The sequence below is a fragment of the Aotus nancymaae genome, unplaced genomic scaffold, assembly GCF_030222135.1.
Source record: "Aotus nancymaae isolate 86718 unplaced genomic scaffold, 86718_ANA_hifiasm-v0.15.2.pri h1tg000090l, whole genome shotgun sequence".
NCBI classification, from domain to species: domain Eukaryota; kingdom Metazoa; phylum Chordata; class Mammalia; order Primates; family Aotidae; genus Aotus; species Aotus nancymaae.
Window position 1 is genome coordinate 3,153,907 of NW_026988505.1, and position 27,754 is coordinate 3,181,660.

At 38.8% G+C, this 27,754-nt stretch overlaps 1 protein-coding gene across 1 annotated transcript in view; it reads left to right on the forward strand.

The window, feature by feature from the left end:
• Nucleotides 1-27,754, forward strand: part of CSMD1 (CUB and Sushi multiple domains 1) — a 2,129,340-nt gene that overhangs the window by 967,394 nt on the left and 1,134,192 nt on the right. Inside the window, exon 4 of the mRNA XM_064369795.1 lies at nt 24,592-24,786. Coding sequence (XP_064225865.1) covers nt 24,592-24,786 — 195 coding nt within the window. The remainder of the gene's footprint in view (nt 1-24,591; nt 24,787-27,754) is intronic.

A 27,754-nucleotide genomic window follows, 5' to 3' on the forward strand; every position in this document is an offset into this window, starting at 1 on the left:
TCAGTCCTTGCCCCACTTCTACCTTTTTTATCTCAGGGTCCTGTGTGGTCCCCAAGTAAACAGAATAACATGCATAGCGGTGATGCTTTGAACGCATGTTATTTAAATTCCCGTGTGGAGGAGTAGGTGTTTCTCAGCCCTTAACTATGTTCATGCCAGGTGCTACTTCTCCTTAGCAGACCCACCTCCAACAGCCCCATCCCTGAAGTGTCTGGGACAGTTCCAAAACCCAGACTGGCCGTACCCTAGAACTCTTTCTCTCAGTTTACCACTGCAGAGGCCAAACTCTTTCTCTGACATCTCCTTTGTTTTTCTATTCTAAAACCACAGCTCTTTCCTTTTCAAATAATAACAACCATGATTAGAAATTCACCAATATGGCTGGGCGCGGTGTCTCACGCCTATAATCCCAGCACTCCTGATGTCAGGAGTTTGAGACCAGCCTGGCCAACATGGTGAAACCCTGTCTCTACTAAAAAATACAAAAATTAGCTGGGCGTGGTAGTGCACATTTGTAATCCCAGATACTCTGGAGGCTGAGGCAAGAGAATACTTGAACCTAGTTGGCAGAGATTGCAGTGAACCTAGATAGTAAGACTGCACTCCAACCTGGGTGACAGAGCAAGACTCTATTTCAAAAAAATTTTAAAAAGAAAATCCACCAATATCCAATTCATGGTTGAGTTCAATTTTCCCAGGAGGAAATATGTGTAGAACACAATTTTGTGTCACAGAGCCTTCTAGTGGAGGAAAATCCAGGAAGGTGTGTTTTATTTTAAGTGTAATTTACATGTTTTTATTTAAAAGCTTAAATACTAATTACTTTGCTCATCATTTGTATCTAAGGGCTAATTTTAGTACGTTTAAATAAGCTGGCATAGTAAAACAAAAAATCACTGTAAAATCAGTCCTTCTCCTACTTCAGTGTTAATCATTCGAAGTCCTGAAGAGTCTTGTTTATTTATACGTTATCTAGTCAAATCAATCTGTTGTGTATGACAGCACATTTTTATCTCTAATTAATGCATAGTGATTTTCAAAAAGTATATTGTTACTTCGGTGGCAATTGTAATTACATTAAATGGGTTCTGTTTTAATATTTTTCATTAATATTTTATATTCATTAAAATTTTTTACATTATTAAATATGAGCTGATTTTGACTCTTTTTTTTTGAGACGGAGTTTTGCTCTTGTTACCCAGGCTGTAGTGCAATGGCGCAATCTCGGCTCACCGCAACCTCTGCCTCCTAGGTTCAGGCAATTCTCCTGCCTCAGCCTCCTGAGTAGCTGGGATTACAGGCATGCGCCACCATGCCCAGCTAATTTTTTGTGTTTTTAGTAGAGACGGGGTTTCACCATTTTGACCAGGATGGTCTCGATCTCTTGACCTCGTGATCCACCCGCCTCGGCCTCCCAAAGTGCTGGGATTACAGGCGTGAGCCACCGCGCCCGGCCCTTGATTCTTAATTATATGAAATGATTTACATATATATTTCATATAATTTATTAAATTTTTCTATTCAAAATACTGATCTGATTTTGCGATGTTTAGTGAGTTTAAAATAAGTATTGGATTAAGTACTAAGTAGGTTTGTAAAATTTACAATAATTACACAAAGGATATTTTTATAATCTATGAAAATTTATTAGAGAAAGACATGTTCGCATCTCTCTAGAGAAAAACAATAATATACAAATTATTTAACCTGGATTCATTTAAGGCAAGTAATCCTATTGCTCAAAATGGGTTTTAATCATTAAATAAGAAAATTGAAGTTTTAACTCATTGACTGCATATGAGAAATTCATATTTCAAATAGTTTCTGAAGTGGGCTGTGTTTCTATCATCTAATATACAAAGCTAAACAAAATGTGTTGCTAATAATCTCATGAGTATTCTCTCCTGTTGTTTGAATATAGTTATATTCATGTAAGTTTGTGAAATAGACGCCAACTTCACACACATTTATACAATATTCTTTGTATGCTGTTAGTGTAAGTGAAAACTTTTGATGTCTCTTTGTACTCCATTGATTTAAAAGAGAAATCCCAGAGCTCAGGGCACAAACAGACACAGAATTTGTACATCACGGTACATTTCAGTGCATTCTCTCCAAACAGTGGGCTACTGTGGATTGATAGATGAGGAAGGAGTTTCTGTTTCCATTATCATTCATCCAGTTGAAGGTACATGTCACCATCAACCCCCAGAGAATGACACATCACAAAATGTCCAAATGTTTATTTTGTTCTGTGCACCCTCATGAATTCACACGTATTCAGCTAATGTCCTGAGAGACATTGTGCTAGGATCTGTTCATTACCTATGTGCTTTAAAGTCCAATGGGAAAATAAGCTAAATTAAATCCACATCCAAAATTAGACTACACCACCAAGAGGGATGAGTTCCACAAGAGTGACATCTTAGGCATGTTTGATAATTGGATGAGATAGGGTGTAGACTAAACAGACATGACAAAAGCTTCCAAAATACAGTGGTTCTTGCTAGAAAGAAGTTTGTTTCTATCCCACACAAGAGTTTAGGGGTAGGATGGGTGTCTAGCTTGGGCAGATGTCTCAGGTTGCCATCTCCTACGTGAGATGAGGGCCACAGAGATAGATCAAACCCTATGCATTCCTACCTGAGCTCCCCAGAGGAGAGGAAAGTGAAGCAGAAGCCATATCCTCACTTCCCTGTCACCTCTTAACTCATCATTTGTCCATGTTTAGCTGCAAGAGAGTGCAGTCAAATCATTCCTTCTTCATGGCCATGTGTTCTGTGAAGTCTTGATGGTGGTAATGAGGGGTTCTTTACCTAAAGAAAAAAAAGTGGAGAATGGCTGCACAGAGACCCTTAGCAGCTGGTATAGTGAAATGCCACAGAGAGACATAGGATTAGCATGAAGCTCTCAGTGAACCTCACAAGCAAAGCTATGGCCATATTGGGGAAAACAATTACATCTCAGGTTCTTAATGTTCTTATATACTCTCTAATGCAGGGTAATAAAGAATAAACAGATATGTGTTTAACATATTTTAATTTTCCCTAAATTATTATTTATGATAATTACAGCAACTAATTTCAGGCTCCAATATATAAACCAAGCTATTAATAAAAGCTGCCAAACATTTTTGTAAAGCTTTGGGCATTAAAACATACTGGTTTCTTCTCTAATGTAAGTCCCCAAATGCTTTCTTATCCAGATGAAATTCCAGAAGCCAGTACAAGAGCATTTTCTTCTTACTGCCATGATGAGCTATTTGAATTTAACCTGCTATTTTTGGGATATGCTTCCATGTTTATGAAACTCTAGATAAGACAAATCAAATCTGTAGTGATAGAAATAAGATCAGAGGTTGATAAGGGCAGGAGTGGAGATTGAGAACCAGCTTGGAAAGTCAGAAAGAACCACTTGAGGTAACAAAAGGGTTCCATATTCTGATTGTGGTGGTGTTTTAAGAATGTATGCATTTGCCAAAACCTTGAACTTCAGTACAGTTCCCCACCAGGACCATGACAAACGCGGGTGGTGGGAGCCATCCTCGCCAAGGTAGAGGCAGTCAGCGCATGCACTATCAGAATTTAGAATAATAATAAAGCTGACTAAAGGTCAGTCTGATTTTTATTATCTCCATGCATTAGCAATGCTAAGCACTGCCTGTGATAAAACACTCTTCTCTGAATAAATCTTGTTAGTCTAAGTTCTAAACACATGGTGCTGTCACTAGTGACTTTTACTGGTATTTTCAGGTTTCTAATTAGCACCTGTAGTTCAGATTTCTAACTGTACACTGGACCCATGGAGAAGCTTCTTGGCCAGAGGTCCTCATGTCAGCCCCATCTTATTCCAATCTGTCCTTCACCATGCAGCCACCTAAGGATTTCTCTGGTTAGAGGCACCAGTGGTTTTCCTTTGTGAAAGAATAAGGCCGCTTCTCTAGCTAAGAACATGGGGACCTTTAGGTTCCGGGTCCAGTTCTACCTCTCAGACCCTCATTGGCCACTTCTCTCTGCTCCTAGTTCAGTGCATCTTGCAGCGTGGTCTGTGGACTACGGTGCTATCAGTGTGGTATGGGAGATGGAGAGGTGTTTACCTCTAGAGGTGTGATGCTCTAGCAAACTAAATTTGGAGATGCTCATTTCCCCACTGTACCCCAACCCTGGGTAAAGATTATCCGTCTCGCAGTGAGCAAAATCACCCCTCACTACTAGATATTTGGAATCTCCAATACATAACTTGGAGAAATAGATCTTGGCCAATTATATTATATAAAATAGCTTACATATGAGTGTAATTGGTATAGTCCTTGTGCATATCACAATCCTTAAATGTAAACGTTCTTCTCTAACCTTTTGCCAAGTAGCAGGCTGTGCCTCACCTGGAATTCGAACCTCTCCGAAACTCTTCAGTACTGGCCAGGCACAGTGGCTCATGCCTGTAACCCGAGCACTTTGGGAGACCAAGGCAGGTGGATCGAGACCAGGAGGTCAGACTTAAGGCCATCGTAAAACCTGTCTCTACTAAAAAAGTACAGAAAGTAGCTGGGCATTTAGTCCCAGCTACTCGAGAGGCTGAGGCAGGAAAATAGCTTGAACCCAGGGGATGTAGATTGCAGTGAGCCGAGATCACGCCGTTGCACTCCAGCCTGGGCAACAAGAGTGGAACTCTGTCTCAAAAAAAAAAAAAAAAAAAAAAAACCTTTCCATATTGCATGGTGTCCATCACACCTGGGACACTTGGAGCCCCACTAGAACTAACAGTGGTGTGTTTCTTTACCTTTCTTTGAATACTGCTTGCAGAAAAGTTTTTCTGCTCACCATTTTAGCAGACTTTTCTAGAGCCCCCCAGAAACCTATCGGAGCCGCTGTGCACTTAGCACTTCTGAGGACGTTGACAGCGGCTGGCTTGCTCGTTGGAGTTGCTTTTCTCTGTTCATTCGAAATTGCATTTTATGCTAGGTCACAGAGATACAGAATAACAACAATGGTGCATTCAATTTATATGTGTAGGGCGCTTTGAATTCTGCCAAAGCGTTTTCAACCTTGCAGTCTGATTTAACTACATTATGCTGATGGATTGGATCAGCCCTCCGGGATCATGCCAACACTGAAAGAAACTGCCGAAGTCTGGCTTTACTTGGACATATCTTCTTCTTCTTTTGTTTATTTATTTATTTATTTATTTTTTTGAGTCTTCACAACTTGCATGAGCTTTTGTGCAGGCTTTGTAGAACTGCTGAAGAAATTCAGGAAGCTTGGCATTGTTCCCACAGGCTTAGTCCCTGGGAGGCTGTGCTCTCAGCAGAGATTCCCAGCAGGGATTCTGCTGCCATTTCTCCTTTCTACTCCTGATCTTTTTTCTTTCCTTTTTTTTTTTTTTTTTTCCCCTGGTTCTCTCTTTCAATAAAAATGCTGTACTCAGGGCAGTGCACTTCAAAACAAAGCCAGAGAGGATTTCAAGCATCACATTGGGGTGGGTTTTCTGGCTCCTTCCTCCTTAAAAGTAGGCCATGTCACTCCTACTCCATCTGCGCTGTTTCTCCAAACAAGTGAGTTCTTATTATGGATGGGAATATAGGTAAATTCAAGACTCACGTAAAGGTGCTTACACTTAATCCCGGTGTATTAGAATTGCCCTTTCATATCCAGAAGCTTTCCTAAAATGTGAAAAATTGGCATTTGATTGGGAGGCCGAGGCGGGTGGATCACGAGGTCAAGAGATCGAGACCATCGTGGTCACCATGGTGAAACGCCGTCTCTACTCAAAATACAAAAAATTAGCTGGGCATGGTGGCGCGTGCCTGTAGTCCCAGCTACTCAGGAGGCTGAGGCAGGAGAATTGCCTGAACCCAGGAGGCGGAGGTTGCGGTGAGCCGAGATTGCGCCATTGCACTCCAGCCTGGGTAACAAGAGCGAAACTCCGTCTAAAAAAAAAAAAAAAAAAATCGGCATTTGAGATAAAGATGGTACATTCAACCTTTCAGGAACTCAGAATTTTATAACCATGATCAGTTAGGGCATTTATACTTTAATAATTTAATTCATTTATTCACTCAATAATTATTGAGGTTGAGGGTGGGAGGAAAGTGGGGATGGGTAATGGGTACAAAAAGTGAACAGATAAGATCTAGTACCTGATAGCACCACAGGATGACTCTAGTAAACAATAACTTAATTGTACATTTTAAAGTAACTAACATGATATGATTGGATTGTTAGTAACATGAAGAATAAATGCTTGTGGATTTATCCCTTCAGGAGGAAGGATACCCCATTTATCCTGATGGAATTAATATGCATTGTATGCCTGTATCAAAATTTCTCCTATACCCCATAAGTATGTATATATGCAAAAAATAAAAATAAAAATAAAATAGTTTGCAGAATCTCTACTCTAGATTAATTTCTTTAGTGGGTGCTGTGTGTATAACTAGCCTCATTTCTTATTCCTTAAGTTGTGCTGCTCATCGTTCCTCCTTTCCAAAGAGTATGGGATGCAGAGAAGGAAAAGCAAGTAACTTTATAGTGGAGAAATCTGACAAATATGCCCCTAGTCAAGTGATTAGGTCAACATCCAGAGTGTAAGTCCCACTGATGCTGCATGTCCCTGGTACGCTGTGGTGAGAAGGTTTACCTCTGTGATCTTCCCAACACGCATGACCTGGTCCATTGTGAGAAAACACCAGACATATTCCACGTGAGGGTCATTCCATGAAATTCATGGCCAGCGCTCCTGAAAACCATCAAGGCCTTTAAAATAAGGGATGCCTGAGGAGCTTCCCCAGCCAGGAGACACCTAAAGAGGAAGGCATGTAAACACAGAGAGGTATTCCAAGTGAATTCCTGAAACAGAAAGACAACATTGGGTAAAAGCTAAGATAATTAAATGAGACTTAAGTGAAGAAGAACCTGCCAACATTGGTCTATTGATTGTAAGAAAGGCCCATACAAAGCTAAGATGTTAATACTAATGAAAACTGGCTGCGGCATTTATGGAGATTCTCTACTATTTTTAAACTTTAAAAAAAAATTAAATATTGTAAGTTTAAAAATTTATTAAGAATTCATAAAAATATCCATACCTATGCTTGTTGCTTAGTAAATATAATGCTATTTTTATGCAACTTACAGACCAATGAAACAGTGAAATACTATACCCTAAATAAAAAAAGATATAACAGGTAGTAGGTGGGTATAAAAATCTAGAAGTCAGGTAAGAGTTTGATGCTAGAGACCAAAGTGCGGATTCAAATCTTATTGAAAAAGGGGATTCGGATATGCCTGGTATTTGAATGCCAGGGACTGGGTGACTTCTCGTAGACAGTAGTTTTTTGAGCTGGAGGTAATTTTGCTCCCCAGATGAATTTGGCAATGTCTGCAGAGATTTTTTTGATTGTTAGAACTCAAGGAGCTTGGAGTGCTATGGCATCTGGTGGATAGAGCCCAGAGATATTGCAAAATGTCCTACAGCCGGACAGTCTCCACAGCAAATAATTATTTCATACAAAACACCGGTGGTGCCAAGGTTGAGAAGTCCATCTGGGGTAAGAGGACAGAGAAACAGGCAACACCTAAGAGAGTCTTCGATGTTATAATTAAACGTCAGTAGAGGAATAAGAAAGAATTGCCATAAAATAAAAGACTATGGAGAAAGCAGGATAGAAAAAAATGGAGCCAGTTAATTCCTAACCATGAAAGGACTGTTTTGAGAGTTGTTGAGATGGGCAGTGAATCTTGAAAAGATATCATTAACATCACCTCTTTGTATCAACCCTAGAGAAATTCATACACATTTATAGGATGGATTTATAGTGGAAATATTTGCAGCACTGTATGAAATTGGGAAAAATTGGGAAATAGACTATTTTTGTATGTAGAAGTTGTAAAAATGAGCTTGGTCTATCTGTACTAAACGCAGGCTTCAAAGTTGTATTGTTGAGTGAATAAAACTGTGACTACATGTGCTGTATAATAGCATTTATGTAACACAGACATACACAGCTGTGTATTTTATGTAGTCCTATAGATACACATACATGTATTTATTAATACATGCACATGGATGTGTCTGGAAGATGGCATACCAGTCCAATCACCTGTCCTCTGTGGTTGGGAGTCAGATTGACACCCAGAAATAATTTAAGAATTACCTGTTTGGTGTGTGCTGTTTGTACACAAACTCTGGAGCCACACAAACTCAGGTCAAATCCTGACTCTCCCCTTTACTTGGTTTATAACCTGAGGGATGTTTTCTGCCTCAGTTTGTTCATCTTTAAAATGGGGATAACAGTAGCTACTGCAGACTCTTGGTGAGAAAATAGGAGAGTTGCTCTTCATAAATGTGAAACACGTACACAGTGCTTCACATAGGAAGCATGTGTACACATGTGTCTGTGTTAGCTGTTGTTCTTAAGAGTGTAAATAAATGTTATTTAATGAGTGAAAGACTCCCCTCTTTGTGTAACCAGCTCAATCTTATGTTCATAATTAGTGTAAAAATGTGTAGGTATCACTTTCCATTCTAAACTCAGTGAATAATAACAAAGAACTCTGGGTGATTTGGTATTGAAACATCCACAAGATTTGGTATTGAAACAGCAACAAGACCCAAAACAAAATCTGACTGCATACATTCTTTTTACCTTAGGCAAGTGTATTCAGAAATTAGTCTGGGTCTACCTTGAAATACTTATCAATTAAGAATGCATAAAATATTCAGAAGAGTGAATGTTTCATGTCCTTTTAGTGGGGAAAAGGGTTTAATCTCTCATACAAAGAGATAAAACTCTCAGAATGAAAAGAAACAAGGCCTAAGGACTCAAAATGATATTATATTTTTGGGAAAACAATCTTAATTTTTGTAATACTACAAAAAATCAAACTAAAGGCTCAGTTATATAAATATTATTAATTAGATTCGATCCTCTACCTCATATCTTTTTTTCAGTGCCACTTTCTTACTGAGGTATTTCCTGACCACCTAATGTAAAACTACACTCCCTCCCAATTGGTATCAAAAATATGATTTTCTCTTGCTTTATTTTTCTCCGTAGCATTTAAAATCAGCTGACCTCTTATGAATTTTATTTATTTTTTATTGTCCTTCTTCTCTCTTGACGCCCCAGACATACTCACTGAGGGCAATATTGCATTCCTAGTGCCTAGAAAAATATTTCATACATGATATGCATTCAATAAATATTTGTTGAATGAATGAATTAATGAATGAATGACATGACGTAATGTCGGCTTCCTGTATTCATGTCACTACTAATCTGAGTTAGCTATAATCATTCTTAAGAATTCCCTGGGAGTAACGCCATTTCAATTTCAATTTATATTGTTCCACAGTATTTCCTTAGCTTCCAAGATTGTTCCAATTCCACAGACAGGATCATTCCCAAGGGCTTTGGGTAGAAGGTCATTTTGTATTCACAACATTCCATTTTATGTCTCTCTTCTTCCTCCCTACCTCCCACTCCAAAATATACATGCCTACCATTGAGGTGGCTGTGATGAACACTAGAGTCAGACTGAAATACAGATGAGTTACTGCAGAGCAGCTGGCCCATCGCAGGTCAGGTAGGGCGAGGTCACGGAACACAGTCACAGGCTGCTCTGGCTTCAGCCGCGGCTTCCCATTGAGTTTCAATGTCATAGAGACCGTTTGTAAAGACCACATTTAATTCTATATTCACCTGGACTCTAGCAGTTCCCTCTACGTCACTACCCTGGAGGGCTAAGTAATGTGTCAGGGAGGATTCCGGAAAGGAAACAGCATGAGATCTTAGACAAAGGCAGAGTTAGGACTCAGTTTCCATCTTGGCCATAAGCCTCTCTCTGCCCATTTTTAGACGGCCCCATTGTTACCTTCTCCCTGGGGCTCCTGCAAGAATTCAGGGAAATAACACGTTAAGTGCCCAGTGCTTAGAGTTAAATAATTGTTAGTTCACTTGCTTCCCAGGCTGAACATTAATTACAATATGTGTGTGCATCACAGAGGGAAACAAAAAATAACTTTAAATTATTAGGTATTTTAAGCAACATTTAAATCCATTTAAAATCAAATGGAAGTAAACCTTCGCAGTGTACCTCCTCCTATCCACACACTTGTTCTTTGTTATGATGGAATTATCGAGACTCAAAAATCAGGAGTAGGTCTTCAGAAATTAAAGAAAAAAAACCTCGAAGCCCACAGTTATACTATGTACAGAGTTTAATACATGACATGTAAGGCAACATCAACAGCAAAAACGTGCTTTACTCTTTCCGAAGACTCTTTTCATACAGCTTGAGCTATTTACATGAATTCTATCACAGAAAGCACTTTTAGGTTTGATTGAATGTGAAAATCATGCATTGGTAATATACCAATGCCTAGTAAACTAAAACTGTTCATAATCATAACTTTCAGACTATTTTTAGAAGCTAATTACCAGCACAAAGAAGAGAAATAAATGAAGTTAGACTGAGAAACAGCCAGTAATTCATTAATTAGAAAGAAAAGATAATGCCATATGACCTTTATATTGTTAAAATCATTTTATTATTTTCTACACACACAGGCACATACATGTATGTAAATTGTGTGTATAAATTTATATTATATATCATATATATGATATATAATGCATTATATTATATATTACAATGTAATATATATATAAATTGGAAGAACTGATTTTAAAATCCGATCTGCATAAATCCTAAATTTAATGTTTAAATACAGTTGTAGAACCATTATTTTGAATTATATCCACTTTACAGGAATCTAATATACTTTGATTTGAATGACTCAGATGTGCTTTTTCCAGAAAATGTATAATACCTGTGTGTGTTCTTGAGTGTAGACATAAAAATCCTCATTAAAAAAAACATAACACAGTGCCCAGAGTCTGAAAGCAAAAGGGGATGACAAAGATGCTGAGAAGCCATCCCTCACAGTGTCTGGAAATAACTGTAATGTGCGGAATTTAGTCTTTGTATTTCATAGTTCGCTTGTGTTCACGTGTTTTATTTTAGTCTTTGAATCTTATGGTTATTGCTTTGAGCGTGAGGCTCTCTACTTATAATTATTTCTTTTCTTTTCTTTTTTTTTTTTTTTTGAGATGCAGTTTCGCTCTCGTTACCCAGGCTGGAGTGCAATGGCGTGATCTCGGCTTACCCCAACCTCTGCCTCCTGGGTTCAGGCAATTCTCCTGCCTCAGCCTCCTGAGTAGCTGGGATTACAGGCACGCGCCACCATGCCCAGCTAATGTTTTTGTATTAGTAGAGACGGGGTTTCACAATGTTGACCAGGATGGTCTCGATCTCTCGACTTCGTGATCCACTTGCCTCGGCCTCCCAAAGTGCTGGGATTACAGGCGTGAGCCACCGCGCCCGGCCCCTATAATTATTTCTACTACAATCCACCTCCTCAAGGTAATTTCCCCTTTTTCTGTGTGCCGCTAATAGCATGACTATTGTTGAGTTTCTTTAATTCTAAAGCACACCATCCCTCTGAGCTGGAACAGCATCTGCTGCCCACGGGCCCAAGATGTCCCCAGAGCTAGTCTGCACCCAGTTCGGCACAGGGTTCTGACCCCAGCACCAGTGTCCCTTTTGATGCTCTCAGCCTGGCCAATATGGGGAAACCGTGTCTCTACTAAAAGTCCAAAAAAAAAAAAAAAGTCAGGCATGGTGGTGGGTGCTTGTAATACCAGCTACTCAGGAGGCTGAGGCAGGAGAATTGCTTGAACCCAGGAGGCAGAGGTTACAGTGAGCTGAGATCATGCTACTGCACTCCTCCCTGGGTGACATAGCGAGACTCTGTCTCAAAAAAAAAAAAAAAGAAATGAGAAATTTTGTCTCACTTCTGCTCCTAAGCTAGTTAATGGTACAGCTGTTGCCCACATTCTGGGCTCCTCAGAGATACACACCTCACCACCTGGTGCCCCATCCCACCATTGCATGCCAGCTGCAGAGAGGAGAGCACAGCATGGTGACCGCCATGCTAGTGTCACCCTGTGCCCCGTCTATGGCCTCCATACCATACCTGGGGTGCAAGGCTTTCCTGTGCCAGGTTTGTAAACCTGGAAGCCTCGGGCATAACATTGTAATGACAACATAGGAGATAGAAACACCTCCATGAACAAGATGTTAAATATAATTACTTAGATACCATGAGGACATTTTTTTTAAAATTAATTCTTCATGGGAGAAGTTAATCTGGGCTTGAAGGCTGCTATGTCCAGGGTGTTATAGTCCCCACATGGTACAAGCCCAGAGTCTATGCATCCAGGATGGTACACGCCCAGGGTGGTACACCCCCAGGGTGATACTTGGCTACAGTGCTACACATCCAGGGTGGTATATGCCTAGGGTGGTATGCTTCCAGGGTGCTGTGCATCCAGGATGGTAAACCCCCAGGGTGATACATGGCTAGAGTGCTACTTGGCCAGGGTGGTAAACGCCCAGGGTGGTAAACACCCAGGGTGGTACATGTCCAGGGTGGCAAGCAGCCAAGGTGGTACACACCCAGGGTGGTATGCATCCAGGGTGGTAAGCAGCCAGGGTAGTACGCATCCAGAGTGGTAAGCAGCCAGGGTGGTATGCATCCAGGGTGGTACGCATTCAGGGTGGTAAGCAGCCAGGGTGGTACACATCCAGGGTGGTAAGCAGCCAGGGTTGTATGTGGCCAGGGTGGTACACATCCAGTACTATGCATCCAGGATGGTACACGTCCAGTACTATGCATCCAGGGTGGTACACATCCAGTACTATGCATCCAGGATGGTACACGTCCAGTACTATGCATCCAGGGTGGTACACGTCCAGTACTATGCATCCAGGGTGGTACACGTCCAGTACTATGCATCCAGGGTGGTACACATCCAGTACTATGCATCCAGGGTGGTACACATCCAGGGTGGTAAACAGCCAGGGTGGTACGTAGCCAGGGTGGTATGCATTCAGGCAGGAGCCTCTGTCCTGGAACTGGCCTGTGCTGAATCGGATGGCTATGGCCTCTCCAATGTGGATAGCACTGAAGGACCAATCCCCGTCTCGAGCAGGAGAGCTCCTTGCAGGGCTGGCTGAGGCCTTGACGAACTGCAGGTTGTCCTCTCTCTCTGCCCATTCCTGCTTGCTTTCTGTCCTGCTTATGATTCTGCAGGTATCCCCTCCCAGTCAGCTTCCCAGGGAACCTGCTGTGTCTCTTCTCATTGTACCAGAGAAGAAAACGAGCCCTGGATTTAATTATCCTTCCAGTGACTGAGCTCTGCTGCGGTAGAACCACAGGTGGAAAGAAGCGTCCTGATCCTCCTGGGTCTCCTCTCTCCCTCTGGATGGGTCGCTGTCCCCAGAAATGTGACCCTTGAGTCAGATCAAGTTAAGCATCTTTTATGGTAATGAATTTTAGAGCTTGGAATGGCAGAAAGTAGACTGAGATCGCCCTTAGCTTATTAAGATAAGGGTCTACCAAGTAATTAATAAACAGAATTGCATCATGTATTATTTTTAAGTTTTGTGTTAATTTTCAGAGATGCTTTCTCTGGTTTTCCTTTGCAATTTTTCATAACTTTTTAATTCGCAATAAGGAAGCATGAGAAAATAGCAGAAGTTATATGTATGTGAAACAGCACTTATTGTGCAGATTCCTAAAATTTTAGAATGAATGGGTCCATCCCAACTCTCATCTTCTTTCTTACTGTTAAGATGAGAAAATGTACGCCCAGAAAATATAATAACATATAATATCACAGAGACAAGAAATGGGCAAGGAAAGACAGAAACCTGGGTCTTCTAATTATTCAGCTTGGTTTTTTTTCTGTTAAACTATGGCAAATTATTTCTTTCTAACATTACAGTTGCATTTAAAAGCATTTCAATTATGTTAACACAATTGTGACAGTATGGTGTGGTGGAAATATCATAGGTCTATACAGATGTGGGTTCATCTCTGCTATCTTAACTGAGTTGCTTAGCCTCTCTAGGTGTCATCATTTTTATATATGAAATTGGAGTAATGATGCCTCATTTGGAGACGTGTGAGGTTTGAAATACCATATATAAAGCATTCCAGTGTTTGAAACAGAAGTTCATCAAGATATCAATAGTATCTATTAATAATAGTCTTATTTTAAGGTAATTGAATCTCAGTTTGACCATTCTACCTTCATTTCCCCCTCAAGGCAGCCACCCAGCAACACACATAAAGCTATTTGTGTTTTCTCATCATTTTACTGTTATCTATTAGTCGGTTTATATTTAAACTTTTTTTCCTGAAGACAACATAACACTGGTTGTATTTTTGAACCAGCCTCCTACTGTCCACCTTACAACTGTGATGTTCATGTCATTTGCATTACGTATGTTTATTGGTGTGTCTGTGTTTCATTTTATCACCTTGCTGTTTGCTTCGTATTTGTGATTCATTTTCTTTTCCCCCCTTCTTTTTATGGTTTCCTTTGGTTAATTAGCTGTGACATATTTGCTGTTTAAGTGGTGACATTAGAGTTTATAGTACTCTACCATAAGCTACTGTGCTAGTATACTGATGCTTCTTTTTTAATATGTTGTACTCCTTTACCTTCTATATGGCAAAGATACAGCAATATACTCTCCTTTCTTCTTACCCAGCCCCTCTGGTATTTCTGTCACGTCTGCATATGTGAGAAACCCAAAATACATATTGTTTGGCTTTAAAAAACTCATAATCTTTTAAACAGATTTTTAAAGTAAAATCTATTTTATATTTCCCCATGCAGGTCTCACTCCTAGTACTTGGCCTCTCTTACCATGCTATTTCCTTCAGCTGCAGTGACCCATTTTAATATTCCTTGTCGTATGGGCCTGCTAGTGATGGGCTTTCAGTTTTCACATGTCTGAACGTGTATCTCTATCCTGTGATTTTGCAAAATATTTTTGCCGCATAAATTTATTAGATTGACAGTTGCTTTGCTTATTCCTTATTTCAGTACTTTCTAAAAGTTGCTCAATCTCCCCTTGGTTTCTTTCTTTCTGAAGACACGTCAGCTGGCACCTTTATCTTTGTCTCTCTGCACAGAACCTTATTCCTACCCCCACTACTGTGGTTGCTTTGAAGACTTTTTCTTCATTGCTGTATCTAGGCAACTTGATTTTGACATGTGCGATATAGTGCTCTTCAGGTTCTTTGCATTTTGCACTTATTGAACTTCTTGTATTTATGAGTTCACTATTTTAGTAAATTTTGAAATTTTTAGGTAATTGGTTTTCTTTTGTTGTTGTTGCTGTTTTTGCCTTCTTTGAGTTCCCTGCCTTCAGTGACTTTAATTACACATACATGTCTGCTTGGAGATGTCCCAAAATTCAATGATTCTCTGTGCCCTTTTGTTTTTGTTTGGAAATCTTTCTTTTCACTTCTATGTTCCATTTTAAATACTTTCTCTGTTATCTCTATGTGTTGGTTAATCTTGCTTTCTGCTATGTCTATTCTGCCTTTAATAACAGCCATAGATTTTTAAATCTCAGATGGTTTTAACTCTAGATTTTCAATCTGGGTCTTTGGCTTCCTTCCTTCCTTCCTTCCTTCCTTCCTTCCTTCCTTCCTTCCTTCCTTCCTTTCTTTCTTTCTTCTTTCTTTCTTTTTTCTTTTTTTATCATTTTCCATGTCTCTAGATAACATGTTCCATCATCAGCTGATTGAGAATAGGGAATACAATGATAATAAAAGTTTTAATGTTGGTGTCCACTGATTCAAAATTCTCTTTTGTTTCTGGCTGTTTTTATTGATCAAGTTTTCTTCTTATTGTGGATATCTTCTTACTTTGTTGCATGCTTAGGAATTTTTGAGTGGATGCCAGACATTGTGAATCTCACTTTGACAGGTGCTGAATATTTTTGTATTCCCATAAATATTCTTGAGCATTCTTTTGGGGTTTGGTTGAATATTTTTGGAACAGCTTGATCCTTATAGATGCTAATTCTTAAGGCTGGATGTCGGTTGAGGCATGAAAGATGTTGCTTCTTTCTTAGTAGTAAACTTGATTTGAATTTAACTATCCTTGTCATAGTTTTGTGGAAATTTGTATATGGATTAATTTTTCTAGTGTTTAAAAGGGCAACGGCCCAACAACTATTACCTCTAGTTTAGTGAAATTAGGACAGTCTCCCTTTAACTTTAAGATATAGGACCACATGAGGAATAACTAGTGAAGTCAAAATGTAAGACCATAAGATTATTTCCTAATTCACACTAGCAAATATGCATTACGCTCCTCAAAAGCCATTTACACAGTCAAAATCATCTTGCAACAGCATTTTTATTTTCTCAATTGTCAGAGCTTCTAATGTCTTCCACGTGCTATTCAAAATCTTTTGAACGTCCAGTCTGTGTGTTTTAAATCCATTTGCCAACTAGTCGTTTACCTTGTTTTGACTTTGCTGCAGTCTCTCCTGCAGTGTTTCTGCTATTATATGAATTTACCTGGAGAGCTTAAAATATTTTTTTAAAAAAACTACGTTATAGTTGTGCCCTCAGTTCTGCCTAAGAGAACATCATAATTCTCCCAAATGTATATATCCCTGTTATTATGCAAACCTCCCTTGTGAACACTACAGATCTAATGACACTTTATCATCATCTCTTTTGATGTTAGCCACATTTTCATATGAAAGAGCTTTTTGTCATGCTTGCAAGTGGGGAGTCTGAATCCATCATATGCAAGTCCTACCACCAATTCTTACCAGTTATGTGTCCTAGAAGTTACTTAAGCTCTTTGCAGCATGATTTTTTTTCTTTAAAATGGGCATAATAATAGTACTTACTGATATACATTCTTAACAAATACAAACTACTTAAAACAGTGTCTAGCACATATTATGTATTATGTAAGTATTTCCAATTATTATAAGGCAGGGATAATGAAGTAGCATTAATATTGCTAAATGAAAAACTGGGATATCCTTCTTTATTTCCATTACAACTATGCTAGCATTTTAATGATAACCTTGACTCTGATACACTTTTAAAAATATTGTTTCTGAAATTGCGTTATGTTAAAATCTCTGTATACTTTGAAAACTGTATTATTTCCCTAAAATTTGCATGGTGCTTTAGAATTGGGAAAATCAATTAAAAAGTACTGACATGTGTGGAACGCTTAACCTATACCAAGTGCCCTGCTGTTTTTTTTTTTTTTTTTTTTTTTTTTTTTTTTTTTTTTTTTGAGACGGAGTTTCGCTCTCGTTACCCAGGCTGGAGTGCAATGGCGCGATCTCGGCTCACCGCAACCTCCGCCTCCTGGGTTCAGGCAATTCTCCTGCCTCAGCTTCCTGAGTAGCTGGGATTACAGGCACGCGCCACCATGCCCAGCTAATTTTTTTGTATTAGTAGAGACGGGGTTTCACAATGTTGACCAGGATGGTCTCGATCTCTTGACCTCGTGATCCACCCGCCTCGGCCTCCCAAAGTGCTGGGATTACAGGCTTGAGCCACCGCGCCCAACATTATGAAATCAGTTTCTGGAGCAGAAACCCAAGTCTGTCTGATGCCAGATCTAGTGACTGTAACTCACTGTGCCGTATCCTCTTGTATAATTGCTTGCCACTACTGCTTCCCCCACATAGAATTATCTTTCCTTTTTTATTTGGCCAAACCTTACCCTTTTCCACCTTTAAGTATATTTACAACTCACTTCTTCATTTATTTCTTCTCAGGCAGTTCCTATTACTTCCCATAGCAATGCTTTCTATAAGGTCCTTCTCTTTCACTGTCATTCCTCATCCTGGAGAATGAGACTTGTTGAAAATAGAAGGCATTCAGTGATTCCCATGACTGCCACCTCCTGGGAGGTCCTCACTGCTTTTGTCATAAGTACTTTCTCAGCACCTTCTCCTCTTACAGGTTGGCCCGTATTCAGAGGGCCAGTAAAGAGAATAAATGTCAGGTTTCAAGAATTGAAAATCTTATTTTTTTGATGTGATCCTGATAATTATATAGCCAGATTTTTCTAATTCTTCCCAAAGCCAGGAGAGAGAGTGGAGTGAAGAACTTTCATCAGCAAACAGTCCAAAGCAAACACATCTGATATTGTTGGTTTACATAGCAAGTGCACATCATGAGGGTATTTGGAGTTATATTTTCTTAAGCTACCAGGAGACTACTAGAGAGGCAAAGTGTAAAGAAGCTGACAGAAACCCCAAGGGACACAGATTCCAAATGAATGCACGTCATGAAAGTCCACTGATTGTACACATGCTGTAAAAAAATGCTGCAGCTCCTTTGATGAATTTCAAACTTCTTTTCGATAGCCTTGTCCCATGTAGTAATGCATATTAATATTGTACTTTATTATAGTATCATGTTTTCACTTTTCTTTTGGGAAGATATTTAATATGACATCCACTTAATCATCGAAACAGCTGGGTTAAAGGTTTGATGTGAGAGCCCAATTAAGTCACTGAATTGTGACCATATGTACTTACCAAATTAAGTGTTAGAAGGAAATTTTCATGTGCATGTTTAGAATGGCAGCCTATGTTTCAAGTTTTAAGCCCTGGTGCACAAACTTGGCTTCATAAGGTCTGGTGGAAACCTGCCATGGGAGGAAAGAATTGTGCCCAGAGCTCTTTCAAGAAAACCTTTCACATTACCAAGTGTCTGTGTTGGGCACAGAATTCCCATCACCTAAATAAGAATTGCTTTCTTGAATCATCTATGGGAAAGCGTGCAAATGGCTCAGGAAATGAAGAGAATTAAAAGTAGAGTTTATCTTAACTCAATAAGTATTTACTGAGTTCTTAATGTGTATTCATTACTTGTGGGAGTCACAAACAGACAGGCATAATCTTCAGAAAAGCTGGTTGAAAATACAGTTAAAATGAAATTGGCAGAAATGACATTGGGTTGAATTGACTTTGCTTTTAAATTAGTTTTTCTCAACCACTGAATTACCAAATGTTGGCAATTTTTGTGTCTGTGTCTTAAATCTTTGCATAGACCTACAAACGATTCCATCAATATTTTACAATTTATAAGTATTGTGATTTTTTTAAATAAAATTGCTGATGGATTTATAATACTATGTGCATTTTGCATTTGTTAATGTTTGCAACTGGAAAAAATATTCTAATTTATTCTTAATTATTTTTATTTATTTGTTGATATTGTTCACATTAAAATTTAACTTTTTAAAAAGGAAATGTGTTAAAGATAAAAGTCCCAATCCCTACATCATAAATTTATAACTTTGTGTCACCAGCCAGCAACTTTAAACCTTAAATGGTAGATTTAATCATTTTTTCCCATTTGCTAAGTTATTTTGCTTTTAAAATCCTTAAATTAATTTTAAGCCTCTGATACTTATTTACATTTTTTTGCCAAGTGTGGAAATAAAGTGACTTAAATTATACATTATTTATTGATTTATTTTTTCTAAAATAATATATTGTCCAACTGAATTTTGAAAAACTTTTTTTCTGTTCCCACTAAGCTATGAGCTATGTGAATTACAGTTATTGTATATATGTATAGGAGAATTTATGATCTACTTTGTAATATATTAACATTTATATACAATGATAAAAAGATTCAATTTCAACCTGGAATGATTCAGAGCCCTCAGAACTATTAACAGCTGTTTACAGTAAAGTCTCATAGAGTCATAAAGAACAGATAATTGGAGCCCTCTTATCTCATTCAATCTTCACACCTTCCTCTATAAAATCAATACTGATGGGAAAACAATTTCAGTAAATAAACAGAGCTGATAAATGTAAAAGAAGAAACCTAAAGGCCATTCTCCTTTCCATTAGAATCCTTGTCAGTTGAATATGAGAATCTCCTTAACAGCGATTCTGAAAAGAAATATTTGTAAATACCCATCTTAATCCTTTGCACTTTGCAAAGACTGTGTCTGATTTGTGTTTTCCAATTTCTTTTATAATTAAGTGTCAAGATGTTAAGGTAAAGACAAAATCTGTAGACAAGAAAAAGAAAGAAGACCATTAAAGTGGTCTAAGTTGCCCCAGAAATAGACATCCTCTTTATCCTCTCTAACTCTTTGGACCGTTATGTGGAGCTGATGGCTATTGCTATTATAGCAAGTCTTCACTTCATGTGCTTAGTAGGTTCTTGGAAACTGTAGCTCTAAGCAAATCAACATAAGAAAAAACCAATTTTCCCACAGTCTAATTGATATAAACCAGAGTAAAGTTCCTATGGCATATTTCTGGTCAGACAAAACATTGCCAAAATTCTAAATATTAAAGATAGAAGCACTTGAAATAAACACTGAAATAGATCTGAGCTATACATTCATTTGAGAAAGATTAATAAAAACAAGTAAAATAACAATTTATCCAATTATTCCAGTTTTGGGTTGCGGGTAGTCAGGGCTGTCTCAGCAGCTCAGGGTGCCAGGTGGGGTGGGCACCAGCCCTGGACAGGAGACCCTGCCATGGCGGGGACACACACACACACACACACACCACTCACTTACACTGGGACCCTGGGCACATACCAATGAACTTATCATGCACATTGTTGGGATATGGAGGGAACTGGAGAAACCTCATGCAGACATGGAAAAGAACAGACAGTGGCCTTGGTCAGAAATCTTATTTTTCTCATCAATGTTATAATGAAATGGTGGTGATGGTAACAGTGCTCATTGTGGGCCTGCTGTGAAATAAAAGGCTGCAACTGCACCTGGAAAGGATCCTTTACATCAGATACAACAAATGGAAATGCGATTTCATCAAAAGAACAGGCACATTCTCCACCGATGCCTACTTTTTTCTTTGACATTTGCTACTTCTAATACTAGCCTTAATTATTCCCTACTAAAAGTATCTTTTCTAAATTGATGAAATAGAATGGAATAAATATTTTTCATTTTCAGTTTTATAGGAGTAGCTATCTGTTGAAAGTTAGAAGTGATGGGTGTTTATACATATTTCTTTTCAGAATCCTTCTTGGGGAAATTCCTGTAGTTATTAATGATATTTTTCCTTCAAAAATGTATGAGTCAGTACATTTCTACCCTGCTGGAAAATACCATTGCACATTACAGTGGTAACAATTTTGGAGGGCTTCAGTTCTCTTAAAATTTACTAAATATGCTGTGGATAATAAAGTGTGAGGCTTGTCCATAACAGCAGTATCTTGAGATATCAGGATATCCTCCATCTCCACATCTTGTCCCAGTGGAAGGTCTTCAGGGACAAGGACAAGTACAGAGCCATCATATCCTAGAATCACAATGGCTCCTTCTGAAATTCTTCCTGAAGGACCTAAGGTTGTTTTACAGTTAAATTATTATTATTTTTTTTGAGTAGAAGAAGCAACCTCTGAAATAATGATACAATTATAGTAAATACAAAAAACAGTAACAACTGTTCATTATTATCATCAAACATGTAATGAACCTAATTGTATGTGCTACACTTTTTTATGACTGGCAGCTCAGGTGGCTTGCTTCCATCAGAGTCCCCACAAACATGTGAGTTGTACCTGGTGCTACCACATTATGATGGCTATAGCATCACTAGGCCATAAGCTCCTGGGACTGACATTGTGTATGAGACCTATCACTGAGCTGTCATTATGCAGCTCACAACCATTTATTACTGTAGAATGTTCTGTTGATCTTTCTGCACGATAATCAATTACATTTTTCATACCAAAGCTAATTAAAAAAAAGTAATTTCATGCTTTTTGTTAACAGAAAAAATAGTCACACAGACTAAGTTCCATTTTCAGAGTGGTCCATTTGGATTTTCCGTGCATAATATTGACTGGTCATTGTGGTTATCTTTAGCAGGCTGATTTGATAGATTGTCATTGATAACCCTTGTCTTTGGGGAACAATTATCTGGACACCTTCTATTAGAAAATGTTTGTTTGTTTGTTTGTTTGTTTTTTGACAAAGTCTCACTCTGTCACCAGGTTGGAGTGCAGTGGTGCGATCTTGGCTCACTGCAATCTCCGCCTTCCAGGTTCAGGCAATTTTCCTGCCTCAGCCTCCCGAGTAGCTGGGATTACAGGCGCAGGCCACCACACCCAGCTAATGTTTGTATTTTTAGTAGAGACGAGGTTTCACCATGTTGGCCAGGATGGTCTCAATCTCCTGACCTTGTCATCTGCCCAGCTCGGCCTTCCAAAGTCCTGGGATTACAGGCCTGAGCCACTGCGCCCGGCTTCCTTCTAAGAAGAATTATTAATAACAGTTAACAATGATAACAATGACCCTAAGAAGACATGAGGATTTATTAATTTTAAATATCCCTAAACAATAAAGAAAAACACCGAACGTATTTTTGTCCACACATTGCCTTTCTCTATCAATCACTCTGTTTCTCACTCTTTCCATTTACGGTGGTTATTTAACCTGCGTCTTTGACCTTAAGAGCTCTCGGCTCATCTGACAGACAAAGCATTCTGGGTTATAATCTGAAGGGCTGCCCAGATAAAATGGAAAGTTTTTCTTCCTTACAAATGTCATTTGTAATGTACTATAAACAGCACACATTTTTGCTTTCGGGATAGTGAATGTGGAAATAAATACAGAATTTTCTTATTAAAAAAGACAACGCAAATTATTGTAGATAATGTTGAACTGTTTTCTGTTGTGTTTTTAACAGATTTTTGTAGACTGCTCTCATAAATTTTAAAAAGTAGAACTGAGCACACTTTGACTATGTAAACGGAGATTTCCTAAATATGTCAATAATAATAATAATACCTAAGCACTAGTATTTATTTCCTAAGTATTTCTACATAGCTCGGTTTGTACTTACGTAGTGTCATGATAAATAAAAATTCTTTAAAAAATAACTGAGATTCCTTCCCCATATTCCTTTCTAGAATTTTCTAGAATTTTAGAATATTTAGAATGTTCTAAATATTTCTCAGTTTAAAAACTAAGAAAGCAAAAAATATTGTGCTACATTATACCAATATATTAAGATACACCCCCTTGCCCATGCAAAGACAATGGATACAGACATAAAATGGCTTCTGTTCAGTTGGAAATACATTTTTATTTGGAAATATTTTTATTTCCCTGCTGGTAAGTTCCATAGCTTATTCAAATACTAAATAAGAACGGCTAATTTACTGATTACATACTAAATTTAAACAATAAATAAGGAGACGATAGCTGACAATCATGACTTTTATCCATTCAACTGAATGATGCACCACTTCAGTTCAACATCATGTTCTATGAATATGGAATGGAGTTTCAAATCGATTGATTTAGATAGAGAATCACATCGAGGAAATTGTGAGAGGGTCACAAAAGAACAGAATCAATATCCCATTATTGAAATTGTCAATGAAGAGTCAAACTGTAAAATACTTAAAAACATTTATTCCGAGCCAAATATGAGTGACCAGGGGCCCATGACACAGCTTTCAGGAGGCCCTGAGAACAACTGTCCAAGGCGACTCGGCCACAACTTAGTTTTATACACTGTAGGGAAACATAAGACATCAATCAAGACACATCATATGTACACTGGTTTGTCTGAAAAGGCAGGACAACTGGAAGTGGGAGCTTCCAGGTCATAGGTAGAGTCAAAGTTTTTTGTTTGTTTGCTGTTTTATATTGGAAATTAATTGAAAGAGTTAAGTTATTGTTTAAGACATGGAATCAATAGAAAGGAATGTCTGAGTTACAATAAAGGGCTGGGGAGACCAATGTTTTATCATGCATATGAAGCTTCCAGGTAGCAGGCTTCCAAAAATAGATTGCCAATGTTTCTTTTCAGAGTTAAGGAGCCTGTTCTATCAGTAATTCTAAAAGGGAAGAGGATATAATGAGGCATGTCTGGCTCACCCATACCACCATGGCCTGAACTAGTTTTTCAGGTTAACTGAACAAGTTTTTCAGGAATGACCCTGGCTGAGAGGAGGTTCCATTCAGATGGCTGAGTGCAATTTTATTCTTGGTTTACAAAATGCAAGTGAATTGAGTATATGTGTTATCAAAACTTAGCACTGAAACTTACTTTTGAATCAGATGCTATAAATGGAGAGCCTGGCTGCTGGCCTGGGACATAGTGGTGAAATCTTTTTTTTATACATTGATGGATCGATGAATGAGATTTCTAGTTTTTATTGAATTCAATTGTTTATCCATCAAACCTTAATTGAACATTGCATAATGATGTGCATCAGACACCATACCAGTCCTGGATACGTAAAAATAAATAGGGTATAAGTGTTCACTCTTGCGGTATTATCTGATAACATTGTTTCAGATTTCTATTGTCTACTGTGTGATCTGGTTGCTCACTATATGAGCATGTAGAATTTTGTCACTAGAAAAATATAATCTAGACATCATCTGGAACACCGAATATAAGCAGGACTGTATTTTTCTCTCTTGACAAAATGTATTTATTTATACTTTATAAAACTGTTTATAAAAGTATTAATCTGCAGATATTCTAAAATCAAAGGGCATTTTCTCAGTTTAGTTTTAGGAACAATTAATATTTTTCTGATGCCAGAGATTTGCTCATTTTAATCATCAAAAGATGGTGCCTGTTTTGTGGTATAAATGGCTCTCCATAGAAAATTTAACGTGTTTTTTTTTCCTTTTTTTCCTCTTTCCAACAGTTTTACCTAGTCACACTTGTGGAAATCCTGGAGAAATTCTGAAAGGAGTTCTCCATGGAACGAGATTCAACATAGGAGACAAAATCCGGTACAGCTGCCTCTCTGGCTACATCTTGGAAGGCCATGCCATCCTGACCTGCATCGTTAGCCCAGGAAATGGTGCATCGTGGGACTTCCCAGCTCCCTTTTGCAGAGGTACAGTGCAACAAGGGGGCTGGGGAGCAGACTCCAGGGCAGGGCAATGGCTTTGCAGCTGCTTTTAGAAAAGTTTCCACTTAAACGAAAAGAGGACAGGTGAGGCTGACTTGTACTATGTAAGCTCATTCTGCTGCTGAAAGCAATATTACATGTTATTAATATGTAACAAATAACATGTAATATGTGACAATAGCATTTAATACTACATGTTATTTGTAAGTAATAACATGTAATATGTAATAATATGTAATATTACATGTATGTAAAAAACCATGATTGGACTAGATAAAGTCCACAAGTTTACTACTTGTGATCTGGTTTGGCTGTGTCCTCACCCAAATCTCACCTTGAACTGTAATTCCCACAATTCTCACAAGTCGTGGGAGGAACCTGGTAGAAGGTAATTGAATCATGGGGGCAGGTATTTCCTGTGCCATTCTCATCATAGTAAGTAAGTCTCTGAGATCTGATGGTGTTAAAAAGAGGAGTTCCCCTGCATAAGCTCTCTCTTTGCCTGTGGCCATCCGTGTAAGACAAGACTTATTCCTCCTTGAGTTTTGCTATAATCGTGAGGCTTTTCAAGCCACTTGGAAGTGTAAGTCTATTGAACCTCTTTCTTTTATAAATTGTCCAGGTTAAGGTATATCTTAATAAGCATTGTGAAAATGAATTAATACAATAAATTGGTACTAGGAGTAGGACACTCCTGAAAAGATACCCAAAGATGTGGAAGTGACTTTGGAACTGGGTAACAGACAGAGATTGGAACAGTTTGGAGGACTCAGAAGAAGACAGGAAAATGTGGGAATGTTTGGAACTCTCTAGAAACTTGTTAAATAGCTTTGAGGAAAATGCTGATAATGATATGGACAATGAAATTCAGGCTGAGGTAGTCTCAGATGGAGATGAGAAACTTGTTGGGAACTGGACCAGAGATGACTCTTGTTATGTTTTAGCAAAGAGACTCCTGGCATTTTGCCTCTGCCCTGGAGAGTTGTGGAACTTTGAACTTGAAAGAGATGATTTGAGGTATCTGGCGGAAGAAATGTCTAAGCAGTAAAGCATTCAGGAGGTGACTTAGGTGCTGTAAAGGCATTCAGTTTTACAAGGGAAGCAGAGCATAAAAGTTCATGAACTTTGGAGCCTGACAATGTAATAGGAAAAAAAATCCCATTTTCCAAGGAGAAATTCAAGCCAACTGCAGAAATTTGTGTAAGTAACAAGAAGCCAAATATTAATCCTCAAGACAATGGAGAAAATGTCTCCAGGGCATGTCAGAGGTGTTCATGGCAGCTTCTCCCATCACAGGCCCAGTGGCCTAGGAGGAATAAGTGGTTTTGTGGCTTGGCCAAGGGTCACCATGCTGTGTAGAGCCTAGGAACTTGATGCCCTGCATCCCAGCCACTTCACCTGTGGGTGAAAGGAGCAACATAGAGCTCAGGCTGTGACTTCAGAGTATGCAAGCCTCAAGCCTTAGCAGCTTTAACTTGGTGTTGAGCCTGTGAGTGTATAGAATTTAAGAATTGGGGCTTGGGGACCACTGCCTAGATTTCAGAGGATGTATAGAAATGCCTGGATGTCCAGATAGATGTTCGCTACAGGGGAGGGGCCCTCATGGAGAACCTTTGCTAAGGCAGTGTGGAAGGAACATGTGGACTTGGAGCCACCCCCACCCCACAGAGTCCCTACTGGGTCACTGCCTAGTGGAGCTGTGAGAAGAGGGCCACCATTCTCCAGATGCCGAAGTGGTAGATCCACTGACAGCTTGCACCATGCACCTGGAAAAGCTGCAGTCCTTCAACACCAGCCCATGAAAGCAGCCAGGAGGGAAGCTGTACCTTGCAAAACCACAGGGGTAGAGCTGCTGAAGACCATAGGAACTCACTTCTTGCATCAGCATGCCCTGGATGTGAGACACAAAGTCAAAAGAGATCATTTTGCAGCTTTAATATTTGACTGCCCTGCTGGATTTTGTATGTGCATAGGACCTGTAGACCCTTTATTTTGGCCAATTTCTCCCATTTGAAATGGCTATATTTACCCAATGCCTGTACCTGCACTATGTCTAGGAAGTAACTAACTTGTTTTTGATTTTATAGGCTCATAAGAGGAAGGAATTTGCCTTGTCTTGGATAAGACTTTGGAATATGGACTTTTGAGTTAATGCTGAAATGAGTTAAGACTTTGGGGGACTGTTGGGAAAGCATGGTGGGTTTTGAAATGTGAGGACATGAGATTTGGGAGGGTCCAGGGGTGGAATGTTATGGTTTGGCTGTGCCCTGACCCCAAATCTCATCTTGAATTACAACTCCCACAATTTTCTCATGTTGTGGGAGGAAGCCAGTGGGAGATAATTGAATCATGGAGTCAGGTCTTTCCCATGCTCTTCTTGTGATAGTGAATAAGTCTCATGAGATCTAATGGTTTTAAAAATGGGAATTTCCCTGCACAAGCTCTCTTTCCCTGGTGCCATCCATGTAAGACGTGACTTGCTTCTCCTTGCCTTCCACCATGATTGTGAGTCTTCCCCATTAAACCTCTTTCTTTTGTAAATTACTGTGTCTCGGCTATGTCATTTTCACCAGCACGAAAACAGACTAATACAACTTGTTATTATATCCCCCCAATATCCAAAGTTGTTTCAATTCTGTTTTTCAGTCTTTATGGATTTCTGCCTACTTCCATCACCTCTTGTTGTAGGATTCAAAGATTTGATGCCAGTGTTTATGTCCTTCTATGCCTGGTGCCTCCCTTTTATGAAAAATTACAAATATTCCTTGATCATTTAATGTGTATCTTTTAAGAACTCTTTCAACTCTCTCAGTCTTCTTAGATAAGGTGATTGTAAGTTAGTATTCTCTTCCAAGTGCTCATTGTCACATTTCAGGGCGAGATGAGAATTCCTTAACCTGGAGCGCTGCAATTTTCACATTTTCCAAAAAAATTATTTTACTCTTCTAATGAC